At 42.5% G+C, this 27,957-nt stretch overlaps 1 protein-coding gene across 1 annotated transcript; it reads left to right on the top strand.

Annotated features, from left to right (window-relative positions):
* The first annotated feature begins 2,873 nt into the window (after positions 1-2,873).
* On the top strand, positions 2,874-27,957 carry FIS1 (fission, mitochondrial 1). Its single transcript, XM_067469782.1, has 5 exons — positions 2,874-2,983; positions 18,992-19,124; positions 19,728-19,804; positions 23,330-23,435; positions 26,765-27,957. Exons 1-5 carry the CDS (start codon positions 2,939-2,941, stop codon positions 26,860-26,862), a joined length of 459 nt encoding a protein of 152 aa, XP_067325883.1. The 5' UTR covers positions 2,874-2,938; the 3' UTR covers positions 26,863-27,957.

Genomic DNA, 27,957 nt, shown 5'->3' on the forward strand with positions numbered 1-27,957 from the left:
AATTACCACCGAGAAAATATCAGGTAAATGCATGCAATTGAGGGCAGGTTACAACTTGCTTCTCGAGTTAGGAAAGTATATAGATTGGAGAGACATTATCAAATCTTTGATTTACGGTAGCTCACTAGAGAAATCTGTGGATCAGATGGTTCGATGCGCTGGGGACTTCTGATTCAAATCCCATCAGCTTGAGATGATAACATACTTTCAGTACGTCCCATGTTAAATAATAATAAATGATAATGATGCTCCCTTTGGTGATGTTTGTGGAATTGAATCCAACCCAAGGTTTTTGAACTAACTTGCCTCTCATGGCTCTTCCGCATCGTGGTGCTATAGCACTATGATTCCACACTATGTGCCAATGGCTATGGGATGCTGGGATTTGTAGTTTGTAGCATACTATCAGGCTTGTCAGAAAAGGATAATAATACATCAGAAGTGGAGGAACTCCATAAAGGAAGCCAAGTCTTCCCTGATTCTGCAGGGCAACTTGGGGTATATCTACACCAGGCACGGGCAAACTTGAGCCCTCCAGGTGTTTTGGACTCCAACTCCCACAATTCCTAATAGCCTACCGGCTGTTAGGAATTGTGGGAGTTGGAGTCCAAAACACCTGTAGGGCCCAAGTTTGCCCATACCTGATCTACACTCTAGAATGAATGCAGTTTGAAGCCACATTACCTGCTACGACTCAGTGCTATGGAATTGTGGGATTTGTAGTTTGGTGAGGCACCAACACTCTTGGTCGGAGGACGCCAGAGAGCCTGTAAAACTACATCTCCCATGATCCCATGGCAATGAAAGTAGTATCAAACTGTTTTAATTCTATAGTGTAAATACAACTTTGAAGGTTTCCTAATCAAAGTAGACTCGTTGGTAGTCAACACAGCAAGCATGCACTATATCTCTCTAGTTGATCATTCGAAGGACCCTTCCAGACAGGCCCTATATCCCAGGATCTGATCCCAGGTTTTTGTTTATCCCAGATTATCTGGTAGTATGAACTCATATATTCCAGTCCAAAGCAGAAAACCTGGGATCCGGGTTTATCTCCCACCTTAATCTGCCAATTCCAGGATTCCATAGGAATTAAAGTGTGACTATACTGCTATAATTGTGTAGTGTGGAAAAAGGCCAAATGGAAAGAGGACCAGAATCACAAAGAAGTTTCCAGAGTCAAATAAGGCTATTTTTTTTCAGTTTCCAGTATAGAGGGGTTTAGGTTTCTGTGAGTTTTCTGCTCTATGGCCGTGTTCTAGAAGCATTCTCTCCTGACATTTTGCCCACATCTATGGCAGGCATCCTCAGGGGTCATGAGATCTGTTGGAAACTAAGTAAGTGAGGTTTATATATCTATTGAATGTCCGGAGTGGAAGAACTCTTGTCTGTTTGAGGCAAGTGTCAATGCTGCAATTGAGCACCTTGATTAGCATTGAATAGCCTTGCAGCTTCAAAGCTTCTCTGCTTCCTGCCTAGGGGAATCCTTTGTTGGGAGATGATTAGCTGGTCTTGGTTGTTTCTTGTCAGGAATTCCCGTTTTTGAGTGTTCTTTCTTTAATGTTGCAATTCAGCACCTTAATTAGCATTTAATGGCCTTGCAGCTGCAAAGCTTAGCTGGTTGCTGCCTGGGGGACTCCTTTGTTGGGAGGTGATTAGCTGGCCCTGATTGTTTCTTGTCCGGAATTCCCATTTTTGAGTGTTCTTTCTTTAATGCTGCAGTCGAGCATCATGATTAACATTTAATGGCCTCGCAGCTGCAAAGCTTAGCTGGTTGCTGCCTGTTGGGAAGTGATTAGCTGATCCTGATTGTTTCTTGTCCGGAATTCCCGTTTTTGAATGTTCTTTTTTTAATGCTGCAATTGAACACCTTCATTAGTATTTAATGGCCCTGCAGCTTCAAGGCTTGGCTGCTTCCTGCCTGGGGGAATCCTTTGTTGGGAGGTGATTAGCTGGTTCTGATTGATTATTGCCTGGCATGCCCGTTTTTGAGCGCTGTTCTTATTTTAATGCTGCAATAGAGCACCTTGATTAGCATTTATTATTATTATTATTATTATTATTATTATTATTGTATTGTCAAAGGCTTTCATGGCCGGAATCACTCAGTTCTTGTGGGGTTTTTCGGGCTATAGGGCCATGTTCTAGAGGCATTTCTCCTGACGTTTCGCCTGCATCTATGGCAAGCATCCTCAGAGGTAGTGAGGTCTGTTGGAAATAGGAAAATGGATTTATATATCTGTGGAATGACTGGGGTGGGGCAGAGAGCTCTCTGCTGAAGCTAGGTGTGAATGTTTCAGCTGACCACCTTCATTAGCATTTGAAGGCCTGCCTGAGCCTGGGAAAATGTTCTGTAGAGAGGTGTTAAGATGTGCCTGGTTGTTTCACAAGAACTGGATTATTATTATTATTTAATGACCTTGCAGCTGCAAAGCCTAGCTGGTTGCTTCCTGGGGAATCCTTTGTTGGGAGGTGTTAGCTGGCCCTGATTGTTTCTTGTCTGGAATTCCCTTGTTTTTTTGAGTGTTGCTCTTTATTTACTGTACTGATTTTAGAGTTTTTCAATACCAGTAGCCAGGGGGGTGTCGTCACAGAAAACACAATTGGAACACATTACACAGACATTAAGATCATGTGTTTGAATAGTTCTAAGGAACCTCTGAACCGTTTGTGGCCAAGGTAGACCGGCCTCTCGCTAGCGATTGGTTCAGGACCCTTTAGGGGGCGGTCCTTTGGCTCTCCTCCTCCAATGAGCGCAAAGAAGAAGAGGAATGGAACGCCAGCCGCAAAATCAGATAGCGCATGCGCAGTTTTATAGTCGAAGGAGGGGGAAAAAGAATGACGTAGCAAATGTGAAGCCGTGGTGTGGCACTTGAAGGGAGGAAATGGAACTGATTTCCGTTTCCGGCTGAGGTCAGCGCTTCCGGGATTGGGCGCAATGGAGTCGGTGGTGAGTGAAGTGGTGGCGCTGGAGGATCTACAGGTGAGCAGGAGATATTTTCCCTCCCATAATAATCGTGAAGCTGTGCTGGTGAAATGGAGCCTCCAGTTAAAGGGCCAGTGTGCCTCGGTTCCCAGGCGAGAGGGTGGTAAACAAACTACAGGGTGTCACCCCGCCCCCTTTAAAGGGATACGGCCCTTTGTGATCCTGGATATTCCCCCCCCCCCCCCAAGATATGTATTCACCAAAGCAGTTTTATTTATTTGTCGTGTCAGAGCAACCAGTCCATTATATTACATTTCTAACAGAACAGAGCAAACAAACAGAAAAATACACAACTTGTGAGTTTGGTAGCTGGTTAAATGTCCTTTGACCAGTATCTGGCCACTTGGAGTGCTTCCGGTGTTGCTGCAAGAAGGTCCTCCATTGTGCATGGGACAGGGCTCAGGTTGCATTGCAGCGGGTGGTCAGTGGTTTGCTCTTCTCCACACTCGCATGTCGAGGATTCTACTTTGTAGCCCCATTTCTGAAGGTTGGCTCTGCATCTCGTGCCAGAGCGCAGTCTGTTCAATGCCTTCCAAGTCGCCCAGTCTTCTGTGTGCCCAGGAGGGAGTCTCTCATTTGGTATCAGCCATTGGTTGAGGTGCTGGGTTTGAGCCTGCCACTTTTGGACTCTTGCTTGCTGAGGTGTTCCAGCGAGTGTCTCTGTAGATCTTAGAAAACTATGTCTAGATTTAAGTTGTTGGCGTGCTGGCTGATACCCAAACAGGGGATGAGCTGGAGATGTCTCTGCCTTGGTCCTTTCACTATTGGCTGCTACTTCCCGGCGGATGTCAGGTGGTGCAATACCGGCTAAGCAGTGTAATTTCTCCAGTGGTGTAGGGCGCAGATACCCCTTGATAATGCGGCATGTCTCATTAAGAGCCACATCCACTGTTTTAGTGTGGTGAGATGTGTTCCACACTGGGCATGCGTACTCAGCAGCAGAGTAGCATAGCGCAAGGGCAGATGTCTTCACTGTATCTGGTTGTGATCCCCAGGTTGTGCCAGTCAGCTTTCGTATGATATTGTTTCTAGCACCCACTTTTTGCTTGATGTTCAGGCAGTGCTTCTTGTAGGTAAGAGCACGGTCCAGAGTGACTCCCAGGTATTTGGGTGCGCTGCAATGCTCCAGTGGGATTCCTTCCCACTGCACAGCAGTTAAGAATACTCTATATCAGTGGTTCTCAACCTGTGGGTCCCTAGGTGTTTTGGCCTACAACTCCCACAAATTCTAGCCAGTTTACCAGCTCTTAGGATTTCTGGGAGTTGTAGGCTAAAACATCTGGGGACCCACATTGCTCTATATCTACATCTACATTATTTATTTATTTATTTATTTACTTCGCTTATATACTGCAGTTCTCAGCCCAGGGGCGACTCACTGCAGTGTACAATATAGCAAAAAACAAGGTGCAAAATATAAGACACAGTATAAAATAATCCACAATTCAACATTATCAGAAAACATCATCAAAAACATCATCATTACTACAAAAACCATTCCGTGTCGTCTCATCGCCAAAACCACAATCCAGTATCAATTTCCGTTGTTCATTCCTATGGTCAATTACCAATTGTTGTACTTCTTGTTCAAACGCCTTCTTAAACAGCCAGGTCTTTAATTTCCTGCGGAATATCAGCAGGGAGGGAGCTAGTCTGATGTCCACGAGGAGGGTGTTCCACAGCCGAGGAGCCACCACCGAGAAGGCCCTATCTCTCGTCCCCGCCAGCCGTGCCTGTGAAGCAGGTGGGATCAAGAGCAGAGCCTCCCCGGAAGATCTCAAAGTCCTCGTGGGCTCATAGGTCGAGAGGCGGTCAGTTAGGTATCTTGGGCCGGAACCGTTTAGGGCTTTATAGGCTAATGCCAGCACCTTGAATTGAGCCCAGTAGCAGATCGGCAGCCAGTGGAGCTGGTACAGCAGTGGGGTTGATATACATGCATTTTTTCAAAGAGGAAGGTATACACTATTAACAGGTTATAATTCTGGGTTTGTATATGTATATCTATATATGTATATATGTGGGTGTATGTATATATAATGTGTGTGTATATTTATATTTATACACACACATTTTATATATACATTTATACACACAAACACACAAGCCGTCCCCTGCCACGCGTTGCTGTGGCCCACTTGGGGGTTCTGTGTGGGAGGTTTGGCCCAATTCATTGGTGGGGTTCAGATTGCTCTGTGATTGTAGGTGAACTATGAATCCCAGCAACTACAACTCCCAAATGTCAAGATTCTATTTCCCCCAAACTCCACCAGTGTTCACGTTTGGGCATGTTGAGTATTCGTGTAGAGTTTGGTCCAGAGCCATCATTGTTTGAGTCCACAGTGATCTCTGGATGTAGGTGAACTACAACTCCAAAAACTGGAAGGGTTTGCCCACCAAACCCTTCCAGTATTTTCTGTTGGTCATGGGAGAACTGTGTGCCAAGTTTGGTTCAATTCCATCGTTGGTGGGGTTCAGAATGTTCTTTGATTGTAGGTGAACTATAAATCCCAGCAACTACAACTCCCAAATGACAAAATCAATTTTTTTTAAGTGAAGGACATATATTGGTTTGTTAAGTGTCTTGTGTCCAAATTTGGTGTCAATTCCCCCAGTGGTTTTTGAGTTCTGTTAATCCCACAAATGAGCATTTATATATACACACACATACACACACACACACACACATACATATATACATACATACACACACACATACTTATATTTATTTATTTATTTATTTGCTGCATTTGTTGACCGCCGTTCTCAGCCCTAGGGCGACTCACTGCGGTGTACAACATATAAAAGACAATTTACAATAAAGCAATAACGAAAAATCAACATATCACTAATACACAATAATATAATTACACTAAATAATCCGCTCCGTCTCATCGTCGAATCGTCACCAATCTCGTAATCCATATTCCGTTCCAGTTGTCATTACCAATTAATGTAGCACTCAGTTAAATGCCTTCTCAAATAGCCATGTCTTTAGGCTCTTTCGGAAAGACATAAGGGAGGGCGCCTGTCTGATGTCAACAGGGAGGGTGTTCCACAGCCGGGGGGCCATCACCGAGAAGGCCCTCTCTCTCGTCCCCGCCAGACGTGCCTGTGAAGCAGGCGGGATCGAGAGAAGGGCCTCCCCAGACGATCTCAAGGCCCTCGTGGGCTCATAGGCCGAGATGCGGTCCGAAAGATATTTTGGGCCGGAACCGTTTAGGGCTTTGTAGGATAACACCAGCACCTTAAATTGGGCCCGGTAGCAGATCGGCAGCCAATGGAGCTGGAACAACAAGGGCGTTGTATGCTCCCTGCGTCCCGCTCCTGTTAGTAACATGGCTGCCGCGCGCTGGACTAGCTGAAGCTTCCGGGCCGTCTTCAAGGGCAGCCCCACGTAGAGAGCGTTGCAGTAGTCAAGGCGGGATGTGACCAGAGCGTGTACCACCGTGGCCAAGTCAGACTTCCCGACATATCCAGAATTATAACCTGTTAATAGTATATCAAGCCCGTAGCCCGGGGAGGGGGGGGGGCTTGAGGGGCTTCAGCTCCCCCCCCTAAAATTCTCAGGGTGGTCCGCGAGAAGACCTTACTGGTACAACAAATTCACCTTTAAATAGTTTACAATTATAACATATTAGACATTATTAAAATACATTCAAAGTTAAAATACATTCAAATCCCTTCCATTTTTCCTTTCTTCTGCCTTCCTTCCATTTTTTCTTTCCTCATTTCCCCTCATACACATATCACCTAGCAGCAGGCAATCTGTTTCATTCTAATTCTTTCCCACTCACATGACAGAGGCTACTTCATCTAGCCAATCACTTTGTTTCTTTTCTTTCCCTCTGCTCTGGACCCAAAAGGGATGGCTTTTGTAGATCAAACTCCACACTTATCTTAAGTTGGACAATGAAGGATTTGTGTGCCAATAATAATAATCATCATCATTTTATTTCTTACCCGCCTCTCCTCATGGCTTGAGGCAGGTTACAGAACAATTTTAATACATTATTTATTTATTTATTATTTCCTATATAAATACCCCGCCCTTCTCCCCCCGAAGGGGGACTCAGGGCGGCCTAACAAAAGCATCATACAATGCTAGCATCATAAAAACAACCACAGTACAATCAAAATATTAAAAATTAAAACAACAATTATAACAATTAAACAAGACACATCCATTAAAATCGGAATCCAAAAACCAGTCCGAGTCAATTCATTGCCATAAGTTGTGTGATCTTCTTACACTTGCTGCTCACTGATCAAACACTTGGTCCCATAACCAGGTCTTGATTTTCCTTCTAAAAGACAAGAGGGAGGTGGCCAATCTGATATCTCTAGGGAGGATGTTCCATAGGCGGGGGAAGAAGGCCCTGTCTCATCCCCATCAACCGTATTTGCGATAGTGGTGGGATCGAGAGCAGGGCCTCTTCTGAAGATCTTAAACTTGGTGATGGTACGTGGCAGGAGATACGTTCAGACAGGTAGTCTGGGCCAGAACTGTTTAGGGCTTTAAAGGTTTAAACCAGCACTTTGAATTGTGCTCGGAAGCTGATCGGTAGCCAGTGGAGTTGGCATAACAAAGGAGTTGTATGTTCCCTGTATGTCGTTCTGGTGAGCAACCTGGCTGCCGACCGTTGGACTAGTTGAAGCTTCCAGACAGTCTTCAAAGGCTTCAAAAATAAGCATAGCAAAAACAATACAAATACGCACACTAAAACGTACCTCCATAAAAGTTACACACCAAAATATGTCTCTACAAAATGCATACTAAAACATACAAAAGGACACTTAAAATTCATTTTAAAGACTGTGCTCAGGGCTCGTATAACTATAAAATATGCCCAGATCCATCAAATCACAGAGGAGCCTTTGTGGTATAAACAAACCAACATATATACCTGCTCTGACAACATATATACATCCTTGGTGGCTTTTAAACAGAGGCTGGATAGCCATCTGTCAGGGGTACTTTGATTGTGCTTTTTGTGTATGGCAGGAGGCTGAACTCAATGGCCCATGTGGTCTCTTCCAATTCTATTATTCTATGATGCTATGCCTTTTTAAAATATAGAGATGTATGATTTTTTCCAAAGAAAGTATACATCTATAATATGTTATAATTCTGAAATGTTTTATATCCCCCCGCCCCCCAAAATGTGTGCACCTGTGACGGTTTATATTTCTGGATATACATTAAAATAGTCCTAACTGATGCTATAGGTAAAGGTGAAGGTTTTCCCCTGACATTAAGTCCAGTCATGTCTGACTCTGGGGTGTGGTGCTTATCTCCATTTCTAAGCCGAAGAGCCGGCGTTGTCCATAGACACCTCCAAGGTCACGTGGCCGGCATGACTGCATGGAGTGCCGTTACCTTCCCGTCGTGATGGTACCTATTGATCTACTCACATTTGCATGTTTTTGAACTGCTAGTTTGGCAGAAGCTGGGGCTCACAGCAGAATCTCACGCCACTCCCCGGAATTGAACCTGCGACCTTTCGGTCAACAAGCTCAGCAGCTCAGCACTTTAACCCACTGTGCCACCGGGGTCTCCAACTGATGCTATACTCCATACTATATCATATCATAAACTGTGTATTGCCTTGACAATAATATTTAAATACAGTAATTAAAAGCAAACTATGGCAAATAATGATAAATTGAGCTTCATGTAACACACTTTTACTGTTTTATAAAAACAGCTTTGTGAATTCAGCATATATTGTTCCTTTTTTCTTTCTTCTTTTTTTTGCCGGTTGCTTACAGTTTACAGAAAGTCTGCTGGATATCTATATGTATATGTACTTTTTTTTTTAAGTATACATTCTCAATATCTTACAATTCTGGTATCCTCCCCCCCCCCCCCAACAAAAATGTAACAGTTTGTAATTCTGGATATATCGGCACATGTGTGTGTACATAAATGTACACACATATATCCTTTGCCCCCAAAAAGTATACATCCATAATGTCTTATAATGCTGGATGATTTTTCATTTTTATTCTCAAAAATGTATCCACCTTTAATAGGATTAAAGATTCCAGTAGTGTCACAGCATTACAAGAGAAACTTCAAGTGATGTTTCCTTGCATAAAATCGTAATTTCTGATTAAATTTGCAACTCCATTTAAATAACTATTATAACCATTTATTCATCAATTTCAGTGTATTTACAAAACCTTCAGATAATCACCATAGCTGCTATTAGCTGTTAAAGGGTGTACAGTTGGCTCTCTATATCCGTGGATTTGGGACCCATAGACTCAATAATCATCGACTGCTTGAAAATGCTAAAAAAAAAAAAAAACCAACTAAAAAAAAAAGGAAACAAACAAACCCAAAGCAATCCTTTATTTTTCATTTTTAAAAATAAGGGATGGTGTTTTATTGCACCATTGCATATAATGGCATTTAAGCTCTGAGGGTTTTGGTATTTGTGTGTGGGAGGGGGTAGGGGCTCCTAGAACCAAACCTCAGTGGATACCAAAGGTTTACTGTATGCATTTTTGGAGGGTGGTTCCTTGCCTTCTCCATCAACCCTATCTGGAGGATAAAGGGCTGGTTTTGGTGGACTTAATCCAGAAGTGCTTTTAATGTGATTTTCCTGCTTCTCAGCAGGGGGTTGGATTGGACGGCCCACAAGATCTCTTCCAACTCGATGATTCTAAGAGCATTCATTCCTTGTGTTTCCACTTCATTGCTTCCTTTGGTTGATTCACTCCTCTTTCCAAATACATGTGGTTGAATTACCTTTCCGAAACTATAATTAGTATTGTTCAGGTACAGGAAAGTAATTGCTTGGTCTAGACATAAGATGATGTGGAATCCACTCTCTAAAGGAAATATAAAATGACAGCAACTAGGGGAAGCAATAATAAGCTAGATCATGAAGAAATGGTGTAAATGAGGGGAATATATTTCACTGAAAGGTGGTAAAAAAAGAACAGGAGAATATGAGAACATGGTATGTACTCAAGGCTCCCTTAAGTCTGACATTGCAGTTAAGGTTTAGAAGAACAAACTGAAGAAGGAGAAGCTTCTCTCTCCTTGACTGAATTAAAAGATATAGTAGTGTTAGTCTGGATCACTATGAAAAGGGACTTCTAGCACCTTTGACACTATGTGAGAGAAAGAAAGTGGTAGCATAAACTTTCCTGGACTAACTCTACTTCATCAGATGAATGAAGTGTCATCTGATAAAGTAGAGTAAGAGTGCATCAATAATGTAAATGTAAAATTAATGCAGTTTGACACCACTTTAAATGCCACTGGTTAATGCTATGGAAACCTGGGAGATGTAGTTTGATGAGGAACTCACCCTGGCAGAGGAGGCTAAAGAGACCTTGGAAAACAATAACTGATAGTTCCATACATTGAGCTATGGCAGTAGTATAGATGCACTCTTAAGTTCATGGACGCTATATTACCAACTTCTTTCCCTTAGTGGGTTGTTGTAGGTTTTTTCGGGCTATATGGCCATGGTCTAGAGGCATTCTCTCCTGACGTTTCGCCTGTATCTATGGCAAGCATCCTCAGAGGTAGTGAGGTCTGTTGGAACTAGGCAAAAGGGTTTATATATCTGTGGAATGACCAGGGTGAGACAAAGTTTGCCCCAGGCACAGTCAGGCCATTGTATGCTAATCAAGGTGGTCAGTTGAAACATTCACACCTAATTCCAGCAGATAAGAGTCCTTTGTCTCACCCAGGTCATTCCACAGATATATAAACCCTTTTGCCTAGTTCCAACAGACCTCACTACCTCTGAGGATGCTTGCCATAGATGCAGGCGAAACGTCAGGAGAGAATGCCTCTAGACCATGGCCATATAGCCCGAAAAAACCTACAACAACTCAGTGATTCCGGCCATGAAAGCCTTCAACAATACATTCTTTCCCTTAGTTGCAAAGTTGCTATTAGATCCCTTTGCATAAATGAGATAAGTTAAGTAATCTAGGGAAAATAAAGGGTTGAGAACTTGAAGCCAGTGAAGATTTTGAATCACAGGAGTGATGTCCTCTCACATATTTTCCCCATGAAGTAGCAAATTGCAGTGTTTCAAGCTGATTTTCATTGCTGACTGATGACAGTAGCCTTGTAATGAATCACACGAGACTATCTTGTAATGAATCACATGAGCTTCTCGTGATGAGATAATTGTATAGTGGCACATGAGAATGTGCGGAATTTCCATTAGAGGGCACCAAATCATTGCTGTTAACGTAAACATTTAATGAACTATTGTTCTCTCTAAGCACCAGTGTGTTCCATGTAGTATGCCTGTTCATCTTAGTAATTTGTTTTGTGAAATATATTTAGATTTGCTACTATAAATGACTTTTCTGGAGTAGCACTGAAGTCTGTCTAGGTGGTCCTTTCTCCCCAGTCTGAAGCCTTTTTGCAGCCCTTAAATAAGAGTCTTGGGGTGCAGCTACATTGTAGAGTTAATGCAGTTTGGCATCATTTTAACTGACATGGCACAATGTCAGTTAAAATGCTGGGGAATCATGGAAGTTGTAGTTTTGCAAAGTCTCTTCTAACAAAGAATGCTTCACCATACTACATCTGGCATGATTGTTTGCATTGAGCCTTAGCAGTTAAACCAGTGACATATTTTCTCAGCTTAAGAAGGCAAACAAACTCAAAACAGTTCTTGTGGGTTTTTTCGGGCTATATGGCCATGTTCTAGAGGCATTTCTCCTGACATGGCCATAGCCCGAAAAAACCCACAAGAACTGAGTGATTACAGCCATGAAAGCCTTCGACAATAAACTCAAAACAGATTATTTATTTATTTATTACATTTACTAGCCGCCCCCTGCCACGCGTTGTTTAGTGATCTGGATAATAAAGTAATGAGAAAGTGTTGGTTTCTAATATATGTAATTTCTTTATGCTTGTGGGTAAACAGTATTACTTCCTGTTTCTTTGTCAGTGTTGATGTGGAAATTGTCTGGTTTGCCTACTCTGGAACATGCGACTTATAATTGTCCTTCTTTAGGGGCCCCTTTCAAATCTTTGGTACTGTATCTGTGTGTGTGAATCATATCTATCTATCTCTGTGGTTGGATGGCTCTTTGTCAGGAGGGCTTTGATTATGTTTTCTTACCCTGGTGAGGAGAGTTGGACTGGATGGCCTTAAGTATTTTCTGTTGGTCATGGGGGTTCTGTGTGGGAGGTTTGTCCTAATTCTGTCGTTAGTGGGGTTCAGAACGCTCTTTGATGCGTGAACTATAAATCCCAGTAACTACAACTCCCAAATATCAAGGTCTATTTCCCCCAAACTCCATCTGTGTTCATATTTGGGCATATGGAGTATTCGTGCCAAGTTTTGTTCATTGTTTGAATGCACAGTGCTCTCTGGGTGTAGGTAAACTATAACTCCAAAACTCAGGCTCATGCCCACCAAACCCTTTCAGTATTTAGTCATGGGAGTCCTGTGTGCCAAGTTTGGTTCAATTCCATCGTTGGAGTTCAGAATGCTCTTTGATTGTAGGAGAACTATAAATCCCAGCAACTACAACTCCCAAATGACAAAATCATTTTTTTAGTGATGGTCACTCATTGGGTTATTAGGTGCATTGTGTCCAAATTTGGTGTCAATTCGTCAGATGGTTTTTGAGTTATGTTAATCCCACAAACGAACATTACATTTTTATTTATATAGATATGCCACCCTTCTTACCCCGAAGGGGACTCAGAGTGGCTTACAAGTAATATGTAAATACAATATATTACTAAGAAAGTAAGAAAGGTCTTACTAAGAAAGCCCAGTTGCAGGTTTGCATTAGACTTACCATAAACTGGAAACAACTTGAAGGTACACAACAATTTTGTGATTGAGCCTTTTGTTTGACACTCTTCTTACATCGTAAGTCACATATACAGACCAAAATTAAGGGCTGGTGATTAAGAGGCAATGGAGGATTTCTCGTGACAAGGAAAGGAAATTTCTGTGCTGGCTCCTTATCAGATTAAACAATTTGAATCTTAATTAGTTGATATTCATAACTTTTAGAAAGTCTTTATTACAATGACTTGTTCGTTTATGTAGAAGACAATACTTGTTCTGATTGGCACATTCAGAAAGGAAAACAATCATATAATTGTGCAGCCCGATGACTTCTAATGTAAGCAGGAGGTTGATATAGGAGCTTTAGGTCTTTAAGGTGCCACAGAACTCTTTTGTGTTTTGTTGCTACAGACTAATACAGCTAGGCTTCTGGAATTTGATGCCGGTAAAAACCTTTTCAGCCAGGCCATTTCTTGTTATGTTAGTTCTCTACTTACATAAAGCTTTGTTGTAACATAAAGCTTTGTTGTAATGTAAGGCACAATTGAAAGATGTTCACTCATTGGAATGCAATGTGCTACGGGTCCAGTTAGAGAGATCTGGGATTATAATCCACAAAAAAACCCCAAAAACTCTGTTGGACTTCTGAGATAGAACATTATAGATTATGTTAAATGTCAAACATGAATAGGCTTTCTTATGCATCCAGGGACTAGACATCTCTTCCTCTATCTTTGAGCCTACAGTGAATTTGATCTTGGTGATTCCACTTCTGCAGTGGTTCTCAACCTGTGGGTCCCCAGATGCTTTGGCCTGCAACTCCCAGAAATCCCAACCAATTTACAAGCTGTTCAGACCCACTGCACTTTTGGGTTTCAGTGCAAAGAGAAAGAATACGTATAATTTTAATCAGGGGTCCAAATAGCTCATTTTTGTATTGAATTTGGTGATGAATGTTACCTAAATTAGTCTCCTTTAGTATTGTACCAACCCAAAATGTTAACCGATCCCTGCTAATGTTAGTAAACAGTATGCATTATGTTCTAAGCACAGTTGTTCACAACTTGTCATTTAAACATATGCACATATAGATAACACATCTTTCCTATTTGGAAATGAAGACAGAAGTCTTAATGAAAGGGCCTGAATCTAGATCAAGGTGAAATATGAAGGGTTAGTCTTCTCACTTTGCTGTAGTTGTGTTTCTTCAAGTCATTTATGGCAACTTTAAGGCGAACCTATTCCAGGATTTTCTTGGCAAGATTTCTTCAGATGAGAGGGGTGTTACCTTTCCATTCCTCTGAGGCTGAGAGAGTGGGACTTGCCCAAGGTCATCCAGTGGGTTTCTATGAATGAGCAGGGATTTGAATCCTGGTATCCAGTTGTAATTCAGTGCTCAAACCACTATACCATATTGCCTCTTTTTCTTTCTCACTGATTTGTGGAGATGTCATGTGGAACATGAATTTAGCTTACTTGCTTGTACCTAGACCAGTGGTTCTCAACCTGTGGGTCCCCAGGTGTTTTGGCCTACAACTCCCAGAAATTCCAACCAGTTTATCAGCTGTTAGGATTTCTGGGAGTTAAAGGCCAAAATATCTGGGAACCCACAGATTGAGAACCACTGATCTAGATCATGGATTTTACTGGAGAGTAAAATCTGGTGCCACTAAGATTGGGAGAGGAAGGAACTAAATCAATATATAGATCTTCTTTGCTTGAAACTTGCTGCAAGAAATTAATCAAGACTTACAATTTGTAGGAAGCTGTTGCTTTCTTAGCTGACCTGAAGCTGACACACACACACATTTGCAGCTTTCTCTCCCACTTGGAGATGAGCCATGAAAGCTGAAGACTCATGCTAAGATCTAACAACTCTAGCTTGTGCTATCTCAAGTCCACCCTTAAATAAGCCAACAAGCAGTGTCTGGAGCCAGATTGTAATCCCACATGTTGCCTTCAGTTTAGCAATTGAGAGGATGCCTTGGGTCCAGCGTGTCTACACCTTGACCCTTGTGATAATAAAATCCCCTCCCCCAGAAGAAGGCAAGGTGCTCTTGAAGACCTTTCGTGACTTCACGGCAGTATTATCCAGATTTTGAGCAGCTGTGTTGCAACCTGAATGTTGTTCAAACAGACTTCTGTTTCCTTAAACCCAAATGAAAAGGACCCTTTATGACAGGTGAGGTGACCTCTCCTCCTGGAACAACTGTTTTTAAACAAACATGCAATTTTTTTCCAGGACGCTTGTGAGACATCACACCCACTTGATCGGGTCGTGCGTGGGCCATCTTGACAAGCCTTTAGAAGAATTTCATTAGTGCTTTCCCCAAAGGTCACCTTGTTTTGTCCGGGTCTTGGAAACTGTCCTCTGTGTTTTGAAAGATTTCTCATCTGAGCTCTTGATTAAATGGGGTCCACTTGGCCAACCTTCTTGCACCCACTCACCTTCGCTGGGGTCCTGTTTACGTAAATGCAAAGGAATGCGTATTTCTCTGGTGTGATTATAAACAGCCTGTCTGCCTTAGGTAGCAATTGGCGCGACCCGCCCCGTTCACTCGGTTGACAGCAGACAAAAAGATCAGTGTTTGGTTTCCGACAACACAATTCCGGTTACAGAGGTCCTTGTTGTGCTTTTTTATTTCTCCGATACTTGCATAACCTTTCATAAAAGATCCGGTCGGTAAGCCTGTTCCTGTTGGATTGATTCCTCATCTGGGAATGGGGTGTGAGAACAGGGTGCTCCATGCTTTAAAACAAAGTTTCAGGCCAGGCAGAACTGAAGAGCTGACCTCGCTGACCTTCTATAAAATGATTTATGCACACATTGTGTCGTTCTTGCCTCATTTTTTAAAATTTAGGCATAATTTTTTCTTCAGAGGTTATTGTGAAATGTTACATTTGGGGGGATATTGTCAGCATATTCCAGTCAGCATATTGTAATCCAAACTTATCCTCTTCTATAGTATTGATCCTTATGTATTCAATCCCTGCACAACAGGAATATTTGGGCCTTTTGGGATTTAAATGTGACTGGAGACTCTCTGTTCCTTTATTTTAAATATATGGCCTACCAAAGTGGCTATTTTTTGTGCAGGAGCAATAGTTTGTTGGTACAGGATGTTGTCTTCGTCTTAAAGGTATCATTTAATGTTAGTGTTATCTCTCCAATATAAATAGTCAACACTGCTTGTACTCATGTATTTTACCATTGATTTTAAACTCTGATTCAAAAATTCTATTTAAATGTCTTTTATACCTTACTTATCCTATATTGCTTCCTATATAGCCTCTCTTCAGCCATTGTGAGAAATTGGATATTAAGATTCTAAGGTGGGCACCCCCAGTGTAGGTATGAGTCCGTAAGATCTGGTCAGGACTATTGAAGGTAGGATGCCTTCAGGGTCTCCCATTCACAGGGTCATCATAAGTCAATAGCAGTTAACATTTTCCCAAAAAAGCCAACAGCACTTTTCCCCCAATTTTCTATCAGTTCCAGTGGTAGTTTAGGTGTGTGTGTGTGGGATCAAGAGCAGGGCCTCTCCCATTAATCTTAGACTTCGCAATGGTTCATAGCAGGAGATAGGTTTAGACAGGTAAGCTGGGCCAGAACCATTCAAAGCTTTATAGGCTAAAGCCAGCACTTTGAATTGTGCTCGGTAGCAGATTGGCAACCAGTGAAGCTGGCGTAGCAGAGGAGTTGTATGCTCTCTGTATGCCGCTCTGGTGAGCAACCTGGCTACTGTCTGTTGTACTATTTGGAGCTTCCGAGCAGTCTTCAAAGGCAATCTCACGTAGAGCGCATTGCAGTAATCTATTTGGGATGTAATGAGAGCATGGACCACCGTGGGCCACCTTATGACGGTTCAGATTTCCTCCTTCACCTTAGAAGATTTTCTACATTTTAACTTCATAGGGAGAGATTCAGCAATCCAAAGTTTGGGCCAACCCTGGCTCTTCAAGCAGGGAAGAGTTTTGCTGCACGTGGCTGTTAAAAGGCAAAGGGTTGTTCCGGGATGGCAGCCTTCTTGTTTGGCAAACGATCAGTAGCCCTTCTGTTGCCACTTGGCAGTTATTGGGGAAATGAGAGGTGGGGCACGAGTGCCAAGGAATCAGAGTTGTTTTTCCAGGTTGACTCATCTGGCTTCGTCCTTCAGACAGCCTTATGAAATAAACACCCAAGCAAGGGAGGACCTTCGAGCCATCAGAATCCTGTGAAAGTTACTTTTTTTGTATGCCCACTTCAGGGTTTTGCAAAATCCCATTACCATCAAGCAGGTGAGAGAAACAAAGCCAAAAGTTCGAGAACATCTAAGACTCCTCAACCCTGGGTTAGCTGGGCAAATAGTATGATTTGGTATAGAACTTTATGAATATGTGTTCTGTAGTGTTTATTAGAGGTTGAAGGTCCAACTTAGCTTAGGGTCTCTTTATAGAGCAGAAGTGGGCAAAATGTGGCTCTTCAAATGTTGGATGGCAGCTTTTATCATCTCTGCCCCCTTAGTCAATGATGAGGGTGGCCAGGTTTGCAGTCCAACATCACCCAGATGACCACATGTTGCCTATCCATGTGCTATTGAGAAAGTTTCTGTCTTGGAAGATAGCTAGGAAATTCAACTCCCATTTATTTATCAACTTCATATATACCCTGTCTTTCACCTCATTGGGACTGTCATCATCCATAACCAGTTAATGTTCTGTCTGGAGCTAATGGGAGTTAAATTCAACAAGAAGGACCTCGTACTCCCCACCTGTATAATAGTGACAATATATGTCTGTGAAGGAAGAGGGGCCAACCAAGGGCAAGATGGATGAATATCAGCACAAACACAAAACAATCTATGCGTAATGTCAAAGTGTATTATAAAAAAAAACATATAATATTCTATTTACCAAAATCCCCAGCACATAGCTCAATTCAGTGGTACATAGAAATCAAAAGGAGCAACCGCTCTTAAACATAACAGTTCTGGGTCTGGATAGGGATTCCACTGTATATAGGCTTCAGGGATACATTCAATGAGAAAAGTCATATAAGCAAAGTAAGCATTGAGTCATGAGGCTATATGTAAGCTGAAGACAATAATGAGGATGAAGCGCCACTCTCAAAACAATCTTCATGGAAAAGATCCAACTCAAGTCCAGTGAAAAATGGAGCACTGCTTCTCAAAATAAGTCTTCAAAGAAAAGTCCCAATGGCATTCAACAGGGGTGCCCGGGTATTTTTGTACCCTGTTTCGGGGAAAGCAATCCCCTTCCTCAGGAGTTGATAAATTCAGCAACTCTAGACTCTTATCTATAACAAAACATAACATCACATAGAGTAACAAGTATTTTCCAGCACAAATACAGTAGTAAAGATAATGGATACATCAAACATATAACATATACTCACATCATGCCAGGTAGCTTATACAAAAAGTGACTCTGCTTGAAGTAAATTCACACTGCGAGTAATTCTGAAGGGTCATCCACAGGTTTATAAAGAGTAATTAGAAACTTAAAGGAAACAGCTAAAATTAAGTGACTCGTTAAGTCCTTGAGGGGAAAGGGTTTTCAACTTAAAGATCCAGAACATTTCCCTTTGGGATAATAGTTCTTCCAAATCCATATGGGGTTTTGGTGTGATGCATTCCAGAGCACAAAATTTAAGAGAATTGGATGAATGTTTGTATTGTGTAAAGTGTGAATATAGAAGGGACTCCATAGATAAACATTTTATTCTAGATTTATGTTCAGAAATTCTAATTCTCAGAGGTCTGGTTGTTTTTCCAATATACCACAAACCACAGTCACATGTTAGAAGGTAGATAAGATTACTGCTGTTACAATTGGAAAAATGTTTGAGCGTGGTGCCCACTTTGTTCCTATAGTTGTGTATCTCCTTAGTTTTCCATGATTGCGGACAACATTTAAATGAACTGAACGAATGAACAACAACATGTCTGTGAAAAGGTTTTGTGAATAGTAAAATGGTAACAATAAAGTCATGTTAATTTTCCCTCTGTCTCAACTAAGTTATAGTTTGACTGCACCAGATCCTGTATGGGTCACAAGTACCTAGGTGTCTGGATGATCCAATTTTACCTGACTATTTTGGAGGAGGAGTTTACACTCAAAGGACTTGACCCCCTCCCCTCCCCCCCCTCGATTCAAGAGTCCATGTCTGTAACCTCTCCTTCCTTCTTTCAATCCTTTCTTCATTCTGCAGAAGTTTGAGAAGAAGTACAATGCTGAGTTGAAAGAAGGAAACGTTTCCAAAGGGACCAAATTTGAGTACGCGTGGTGCTTGGTCCGTAGCAAATACACCGACGACATCAAGAAAGGCATTGAACTCCTGGAAGGTGAGCTGTAGGCCAAACCAGCAAGGGATAACAACTCTCTTCTTGGCTCGAGATAGGTTACAGCGTTTTAAAAACACATAATTATCTAAAAACGTTCTATAAAATACAAATATTAAAACCAGATTTTGCACAAAATGTCCTTAGAAGCACTTTATTTTATGGTTAGATAAGGGAACGGCCTTTTCATTTGCATGCAATACACCAGGCATACCATTTTTCTCTTGCCTGACGTATTTCAAGCAGTATTTCAAGCAGTTGCATCTTCCCCAAGGCAAAACTAATCCTCATTTTCTTACACAAGGGATTTCCCCTTTCACAAGGCAACCAGTTGGAATTGTCACCCTAATGAAAAGCAGCAAACATTTGTAATTGACAGATGAAGATAGGTATTGGGTTTAAAATAAACCACTGTTCCCCAGCAACAAACACATATCCCATAAGGTCTGTGATTTTAACAGCCTTTTAGATTATGAGTGCTGTCCTGTCCAAGTGCAAATATCCCTAATCCAAGCTTGACAAGTTTCTTCTGATGTGTCCAGAACTAGATGATATTTTCAGATTCCCTGCATCGTTATGCAAACTCTTTTTCCCTTTCCACTTTAGATCTGTTGCCCAAAGGGACCAAAGAAGAGCAGCGTGACTATGTCTTCTATTTGGCAGTGGCCAATTACCGACTAAAGGTGAGCTTCCTGGTGCTCTGTCCCTTGCTGTTTCCCTGGCTTGCCAAAATCCTGGATTTGCTTTCCAGAGAGCTTTACAATAAAAAACTCCAAAAATATTTTCCAGCACATTAAACTCCAGTCTTTCTGGGTTTGGATAGTGAAGATCTAACCCCCCCCCCTCCCCCCGCTTCTCATCCCCTTTTCAAAATATCATCTCTCAATGCTATATCTGCTAGAGTTGGGCCCATATCATTGTTAACAAAAAAAAAGGAGGCAGTTGTGTTCTCCAGTGATGGCTGAAACTGTTGTATGTATTAAGGGCATTGTAGAGGGAAATCCTAAGTCAAAATACATTCCATAATCATTTTAATTTCACTTTTATGGGTCCCCCCAGCCAAGTAAGAAGAGGTCAGTTTTTCCAGGAAGGTGAAAGTCTTGCATCTCCCATTACCTTGGCCTCCACTTATCTCTGGCAGCTAATCCCAGCTTCATAAAACTTGTCAAAACTAGGGTGGTGTCCTCAGCCTATCAATCTTCTTATCTGCGTGCTTTATGGACTGCCAAGTGATGGACTCTTGGATCCTGGAGTGTGTGGAGACAACCGTTCAGATAAGGAGGAGCTTAGGGAGGAGGGAAACCCAAGGCAGAGAATGCTGAGTGTGTTTTCTCTGAGGTCCTGCTTTGTCCTCAAAGGAGTGTGTCTGGCGGTATGCAGCCAGGAGAGTAAGGGTGCAAGGAAGGACAACAAGCAAACAACCTGTGTTGGTGGCATATATCTTTGCGTGGTGCAGCAGGTAAACATAAGGCTTACAGGGAAGATATCCAGCTTCAAATTCTGCCCAGCTTATTTATTTATCATGTCAGGAGCAACCAGACAGTTGTATTGCATTTTTACCAAAACAAACAAACAAACACAAAGCTTGCAAGCTTGGTAGTTGATTAAATGTCCTTTGACCAGTAGCTGGCCACTTGGAGTGCCTCTGGTGTTGCCGCAAGGAGGTCCTCCATTGTGCATGTAGCAGGGCTCAGGTTGCATTGCAGCAGGCAGTCAGTGGTTTGCTCTTCCCCACACTCGCATGTCGTGGATTCCACTTTGTAGCCCCATTTCTGAAGGTCGGCTCTGCATCTCGTGGTGCCAGAGTGCAGTCTGTTCAGCACCTTCCAAGTTTCCCAGTCTTCTGTGTGCCCAGGAGGGAGTCTCTCATTTGGTATCAGGCATTGATTGAGGTTCTGGGTTTGAGCCTGCCACTTTTGGATTCTCGCTTGCTGGGGTGTTCCAGCGAGTGTCTCTGTAGATCTTAGAAAACTATTTCGTCATTTAAATCCTTGACGTGCTAGCTGATACCCAAACAAGGGATGAGCTGGAGATGTCACTGCCTTGGTCCTTTTACTATTGGCTGCTACTTCCCGGCGGATGTCAGGTGATGCAATACTGGCTAGACAGTGTAATTTCTCCAGTGGTGTAGGGCCCAGACACCCCGTGATAATGCGGCATGTCTCATTAAGAGCCACATCCACTACTGAAAACATATAGGAGGTTTAAGATTACTGGAGGAGCCCTCCTTTGTGTACTATTAGTCTGAGCAATGTGTCTTGTGTGGACATGGGACAGGGACTGCAAGGAGAGCTATGGAACATACTCTCCTTGTAGGCCCAGACTGTATCTACACTGCCAAATAATGCCATTTCAGAATGCAGTTTAACTGCATTGAACTGGATTATATGTCTACACTGCCATATAATCCAGTTCAATGCAGTTGAACTGCATTATCTGGCAGTGTAGATCCAGCCTCTGGTGGCACAGTGGGTTAAAGCGCTGAGCTGCTAAACTTGTTGACCGATAGGTCCCAGGTTCGAATCCAGGGGGCGGTGTAAGCTTCCGTTTTCATCACCAGCTTCTGTCAACCTAGCAGTTCGAAAACATGCAAATGTGAGTAGATCAATAGGTACTGATCTGGAGGGTAGGTAACAGTGCTCCTTGCAGTCATGCCGGCCACATGACCTTGGAGGTGTCTACGGGCAATGCCGGCTCTTCGGCTTAGAAATGGAGATGAGCACCAACCCCCAGTCGGACATGACTGGACTTAATGTCAGGGGAAAACCTTTACTTTTACCTAGATCCAGCCCCTGTTAGCATGCCAACATTGTTGCTGTTTAGGTGCCAAGTGAAAACATGGATGCTCATGAAAGTTTTTGAGAGCTGATGGGTTTTACGCACACACAAACACACACACTCTTGTGCATTTGGTTTCATTCATTTAAAAATATTTAAACACTTTTAATTTGTGATTTTGTTTATTGTTTAAATAGATTTTAGCTTTTCAAAATTATTTTTCTCCTATTTCAAATTTGTTATTTTGCACTGCCCTGAGATCTCAAAATAAAGAGTGGGAGATAGCTAGCTAGCTAAGTGGATCGATAGTGACCAAGAATGTGTAACTATCCCTCAGTGAGTACCAACTGTCTTTATTCAGACAACCAGCCATGTCCCAACTACTCCCATACTCTTGTTATTCTCCTATGTAGTTCAGGTTCCTATCTTAAGCAAGAAAGGAGGATTGGAGCGCTTAGTGTACAGATAACTGTTTCTCAGAGTGAGAGAACCTGGGTTTATTGGTTCAGAGGAGGCTATTCATTTGCTAGAAAGCTGTCTCTACCATTCATGGAATCTCTTCAAAGGTCCCTTTAGCATGGATGTGAGGAACCTCATTCAGTCCAAAAGTCGAATGCATTTTCAGATAAGTTTTTTGAAGCATTGCAGTGTTGGGTGGCACCAAGGGCCAAAGAACAAGATTTTAAAAATGCCAGCATATTTTACTTTACAACTATTTCTACAACTATAACTCTATAACTATAACTGACATGAGAGAAGCTTCCCACAGGATGGTAACACATCCGGGCATCCTTTGGGCAATGTCCTTGCATATGGACGAGTCTCTCACACCAGAAACGACTTGCAGTATATTCTCAATTCACTTCTGACATGGTTAAAAAAACCCTGAGCTTTATTTTGTCTTTTTGGAATGGTGAAAAACCTGTGTAGTGTATCTGAGAATTCTCAAATTATGTGGCCATCTGAGAAACTCCCCAGGATCTGATATTTTCTACTCCTCTGCTAGCAGACTAATTCAAGCTCATTGCTCTGCCAATGGGAACCTCCCAGATGAAGCTATTGGTTCTAGTATGTCCCTGTGAATTGGTTCTAAAAGATTTCAATGTTCACATCATATCTTACGTTTCTGTTTGTCCTGTCTGACAGTTTCATTGAGTGATCCAGCGTGTTTGTAGACACAGTTTGAAAAATGAACCCATAACTCTTTCCCCTATTGTTCTTTGGACTCTCCAGGACTCCTTGCTGTGTTTCTTCCCTTTCCTTATCAGATAAACATCTCCATACTTCCTTCACTTCTTCTTCCTTTTGGAAGCTGGGAAATCTTCGCTTGTTCTCTGCCCTTCTCTTTTAAGGAGTTGCCTGCATCCCAGGTGGATAACCTGATCTGATTCCCTACATGACTGCCTTTCATTTCTCTTGTTTTTTGGCAGGAGTATGAGAAAGCATTGAAGTACATCCGGGGCCTGCTGAAGACAGAGCCGGGTAACACGCAGGCCTTGGAGTTGGAGAAACTTATCAACAAGGCCATGCAGAAAGGTTAGAAGACAGGGGGAGAAGGGTGACAATGACCGTTTGTTTTATACATCTAAATCCTGGTTTCCTTCAATGCACATTTATTACTCATTCTGACTAACTCTCATTTAAAATGTTGTTGCATTTATTAGATTTTTTTTCATGTCAGCAGCGACTTGAGAAACTGCAAGAAAAAGGAAGCAGAGGCACTTAAATGTAGTGCCACTGGTCAAACTCAAGAAATAAACTAGACCTCGTCCAAAAAGGTTAACAGAAATATAATCCGGATTAACTGGATGCAAAACAAACGAATCAAACAAAGCGCTCTGAGGCAAAACAAAAGGCACAGTACACAAATGGTTAACAAAAAGGAGCAGCTGCAGGAAGAGAAGCATCGTCAGCAAAGTCCAGGGTTGAAGCGGGAGAAATCCGAAACAGCGTTGCTCTAGTGTCCGCAGAAGCAGTGTCTTTAGCCAAGCCAGTCCAGGTCCAGGAAAGGAGAAGTCCACATTCACGAGAAGCCAATCCGGGTCAAAAACACACAAACGATCAGGAAATCCAAATTGCAGATCCCAAACCAGCGTCGAGCACGAAACAGGCAGCATCAAGTCCCCAAGAATCCTTTCCAACACATGAACGCTCGTCAACACCTTGCCTTCTGCAAGGACCCATTACCCCTGAACTCACTTTTATTTACAAATCCTCATCAGAAGATGAACTGACCACCGCCCCATCCTTATCCTCCGCAGCTGCTCTCAGCTCTTCACATGAATTCCCTGGTCCTTCCCTCCAAGTCCTCCATCTCCTGTCAAGACTTAGGTCCCCCCAAGACTCAGTTGGATCCCCTGATTGCCAGTCTTCACCCCAGAGAACCCCATAAAGATATCACTAGTTGTTGGCTCCTCACGAACAGCTTGCACCTCTCTTATCTTAGTCCAATTCATGGTGTCTCCTTCTTCTCCTTCACTCATTGACCCATCATCTCCAATGAATCCCTCAAACGACTCCTCATCTGTAGGTGCTGCAAATATGTCCCGGATCCTCTCTCTCTGCTGATCATCATCAGATTCCTGCTCCCGAGTAACCCTTTTTCTCCTTCTGGCACCCATACTACTGTTTGTAACGTCACAGGCTCTACTACAAAACTTCTCGTGTGAGAGAATTAATAATAATAATAACAACAACAAAAACAACAACAACTTTATTTATATTCTGCTCTATCTCCCCGAAGGGACTCAGGACGGATTCCAAACATAAAAGGCAAACATTAAATGTCCAAATACAACAACAATACATCCATACTAACAAAATGTAAACAACCCAACATATAAACACAAATTATAACTTAACTAAGATTAAATAAAGAACACAGCCTGTTATAACAGACATTAGACAAAACATCAAATATTGAAAGGAAACCATAATTTTCCTTGCAGAATTGGCCATCTGCAAGGACATTGCCCAGGGGACGCCCGGATGTTTGATGTTTTACCATCCTTTGTGGGAGGCTTCTCTCATGTCCCCGCATAGGGAGCTGGAGCTGACAGAGGGAGCTCATCCACACTCTCCCCGGATTGAAACCTATGACCTGTTGGTCTTCAGACTTGCTGGCACAAGAGTTTAACCCACTGTGCCACTGGGGGCTCCTTTATTAGTTATTAGATGAATTAAGGTAAAATAAGGATCCTATGGGAGGAGGTGGGAGAATGGAAAATTGGAAGGAACTCGTGATTGACTTGAGTTTTTTTTATATACATTAAGCCAGTTGCTAGTCACTTCCAACATTCCACAAAAAAAGGTAACTATATGATTCAGATATGTGGATGACACCTTCACCATTTGGAGCCATTGAGAAGAAGAACTAAATAAATTCCTGGACCACCTCAACAGCATCCACCCAAACATCCAATTCACCATGGAAAAAGAAAATTAAGGAAAACTGCTATGTCCTAGTCATCCGCAGACCCAATCAACAATTGGGCCATACATTTTACAGAAAACCTACACACATGGATAGAAACTTACATCAAAAACTCCCAACTATCAACCAAGTAAAAAAAAAAAAAAAAAAAGCACAGTTAAAGTCCTAGCAGACCATGCAAGAAGAATCTGTGAAGTCTACCTCCTTCAAAGTGAACTGAACTCCCTAAACTTGGCTCTACAGGCCAGTGGAGACCCCACCACAGGCATCAGAAAAGCTGCAAGATCAAGAATAAGCTACAAGAGTAAAGACAAAGATCCACTCAGAGGAAAAGTGTTCTTACCATACATAAACTACTGACTGCATAGGGAAGCTGATGAAGAAACACAACCTACAACTCTCTACAGACCCATTAAGAAAATTCAACAAATGCTACTTTCAGAGGGAGCCTCTAACCACTGTAAGAGTCTACCGTATACCGTGCAACTGTGGACAAGTCTATATAGGGACCACCAAAGATAGCATTGCCCAAACACAAATCAAGGAACATGGAAGGCACTGGTAGATTAAGCCAACAAGAGAAGTCAGCCATAACAGAGCACCTGAGGAGCCAACCTGGACACAGCATATTATTTGAGAACACAGAAATGCCAGACCACTCTAACAACTACTATGTCAGGCTACACACAGAAGCCACGGAACTCCACAAGCATGTGGACAATTTCAACAGAAAGGAGGAAACCATGGAAATGAACAAAATCTGGCTACCAGTATTAAAAAACTCTAAAATCAGGACCGTAAAGAACAAACAACACTCAGAAACAAGGGAATTCCAGAAAAGAAACATTCAGGGCCAGCTAATCACCTCCCAACAAAGGATTCCCCCAGGCAGGAAGCAGCCAAGCCTTGAAGCTGCATGGCTATTTAATGCTAATCAAGGTGGCCAGTGGCAACATTCATGCTTGCCTCAAGCAGACAAGAGCTCTTTCACCCACCATGGACATTCCACAGATATATAAACCAACAGAACTCACAACCTTTGAGAATGCCTGCCATAGATGTGGGTAAAACGTCAGGAGAGAGTGCTTCTGCAGCATGGCCATATAGGCTGGAAAACTCAGAGCAACCCAGTGATTCCGGCCATGAAAGCCTTCGACAACACATTCCATCGGATCCTTGTTTTACCGTAATTTAGCTAATAAATGCGACAACATTTTCTACCTACATTCAGAATATCACCTCTTCTCATGTGAAGTTGGGAGGAATGGGGTGTGGGAGAGCTATTCACATGGAAACTGGACTTGATAAGCTTCGAACGTGTGGGGTTAGCTTTGTCCTCCCATTCTCCTCACAGGCCATAGTCCAAAGAGCCTTTAACCCTATCAATCCTTAACCAGTGATCAAAGATGACTAATTTTTGTTCTTTCCACAGATGGCTTGGTTGGCATGGCAATTGTCGGCGGCATGGCCCTGGGGGCGGCCGGGCTGGCCGGCCTCATTGGCTTGGCCATCGCCAAATCGAAACCATAACCGGCTTGGTTTGGGCGGGCCAAGGAAGGGTGCATCCCTCTCGTTTGACACAGCTCAGCCTGGCAGGTGATGGTCTGGCCCCTTTGGAGAAGCTGTGGGGTGATTAAAAACGCTCGCTCAAAAGATGCTAACCTGACTGACTCCTGGACTCTTGTTCTCCTCGTGCCTGGTTGGCTGCCATGTTCAATGGTCAAAACGGCAGTTTGGCTCTGATTGCCCCATCGAAGATTGACCAGTAGCAATATGAGTGTTTGTACGTACAATGTGATGGTGTTGAGGTTGCCTTTGGATCTTAGAACACGAATTTCCTGTCCAGTAGCCAAAGTTTTAAGTCCACAACTTAGCCTTTGATTCCTCTCTCTTGGCACATGAATTCTCACCATCATGACCTCCATTTCTCCTTCCTTGTTCTTGTCACTTGAGACTCAACTGTTGGGAAGTAGAGGCATTTGGAGAAGAGATTAAAACAAGGTTGATCTTTCCTTAGAAACCCAAGATCCACCTGGTCTTCAAAGAAGGCCTTGAGATAGCCAAGTTCCCCGCCTAGATTATGGTCTTTCCTTTTCTGGTAAATGCACTTTCTCCACATACACAGATGTGCCCCTTCCCTCTCACCCCTCTGCCCCAACTAACCGCCACATGCTAGGGAAAAAGCACGTGTTATGGTGACATTTGTACACAGTCACAACCCTCTTAAGTTCCACCAGTCTTTTAGAGTCTTCCTTCTTGCAGCTCACTATGCAACCTTTCATTTGGGCCATTCCACCCTTTTCTTTTAAAACATTTGGTGGAGCTGGACGAACGAAAGAGATGTCGACACAAGAAATGGTTGCATCTGCTTTGTTTTAACCATGGACATGTTGGAAGCGTGATAGAAGGACCAGAAGTTGAAGCTGCCTTATATACTGTTTTTCATCTGTCTCTGAGCGGATGCTGCAGTGTTGCGGTGGACGCTCGCAATATCAGAAGCATCACTTTCCTGCTCTCTAGTAATTTAATTTCTCTACTGCTCTAATAGGTGCTTTAATATTTTTCCTTTAGCCTCTGGCTGGTATGAGGCAGGAATGTGAATAAACATTATAGATGTAACACGGA

The sequence above is a fragment of the Anolis sagrei genome, chromosome 6 (genome assembly GCF_037176765.1).
Source record: "Anolis sagrei isolate rAnoSag1 chromosome 6, rAnoSag1.mat, whole genome shotgun sequence".
Lineage (NCBI taxonomy): Eukaryota > Metazoa > Chordata > Lepidosauria > Squamata > Dactyloidae > Anolis > Anolis sagrei.

Coding starts and splice junctions, on each gene's coding strand:
- FIS1 (XM_067469782.1), top strand. CDS start 2,939: ATGGAGTCGGTGGTGAGTGAAGTGGTGGCGCTGGAGGATCTACAG. Junction 2,984..18,991: donor TGGCGCTGGAGGATCTACAG/GTGAGCAGGAGA, acceptor TTCATTCTGCAG/AAGTTTGAGAAGAAGTACAA. Junction 19,125..19,727: donor AGGCATTGAACTCCTGGAAG/GTGAGCTGTAGG, acceptor TTTCCACTTTAG/ATCTGTTGCCCAAAGGGACC.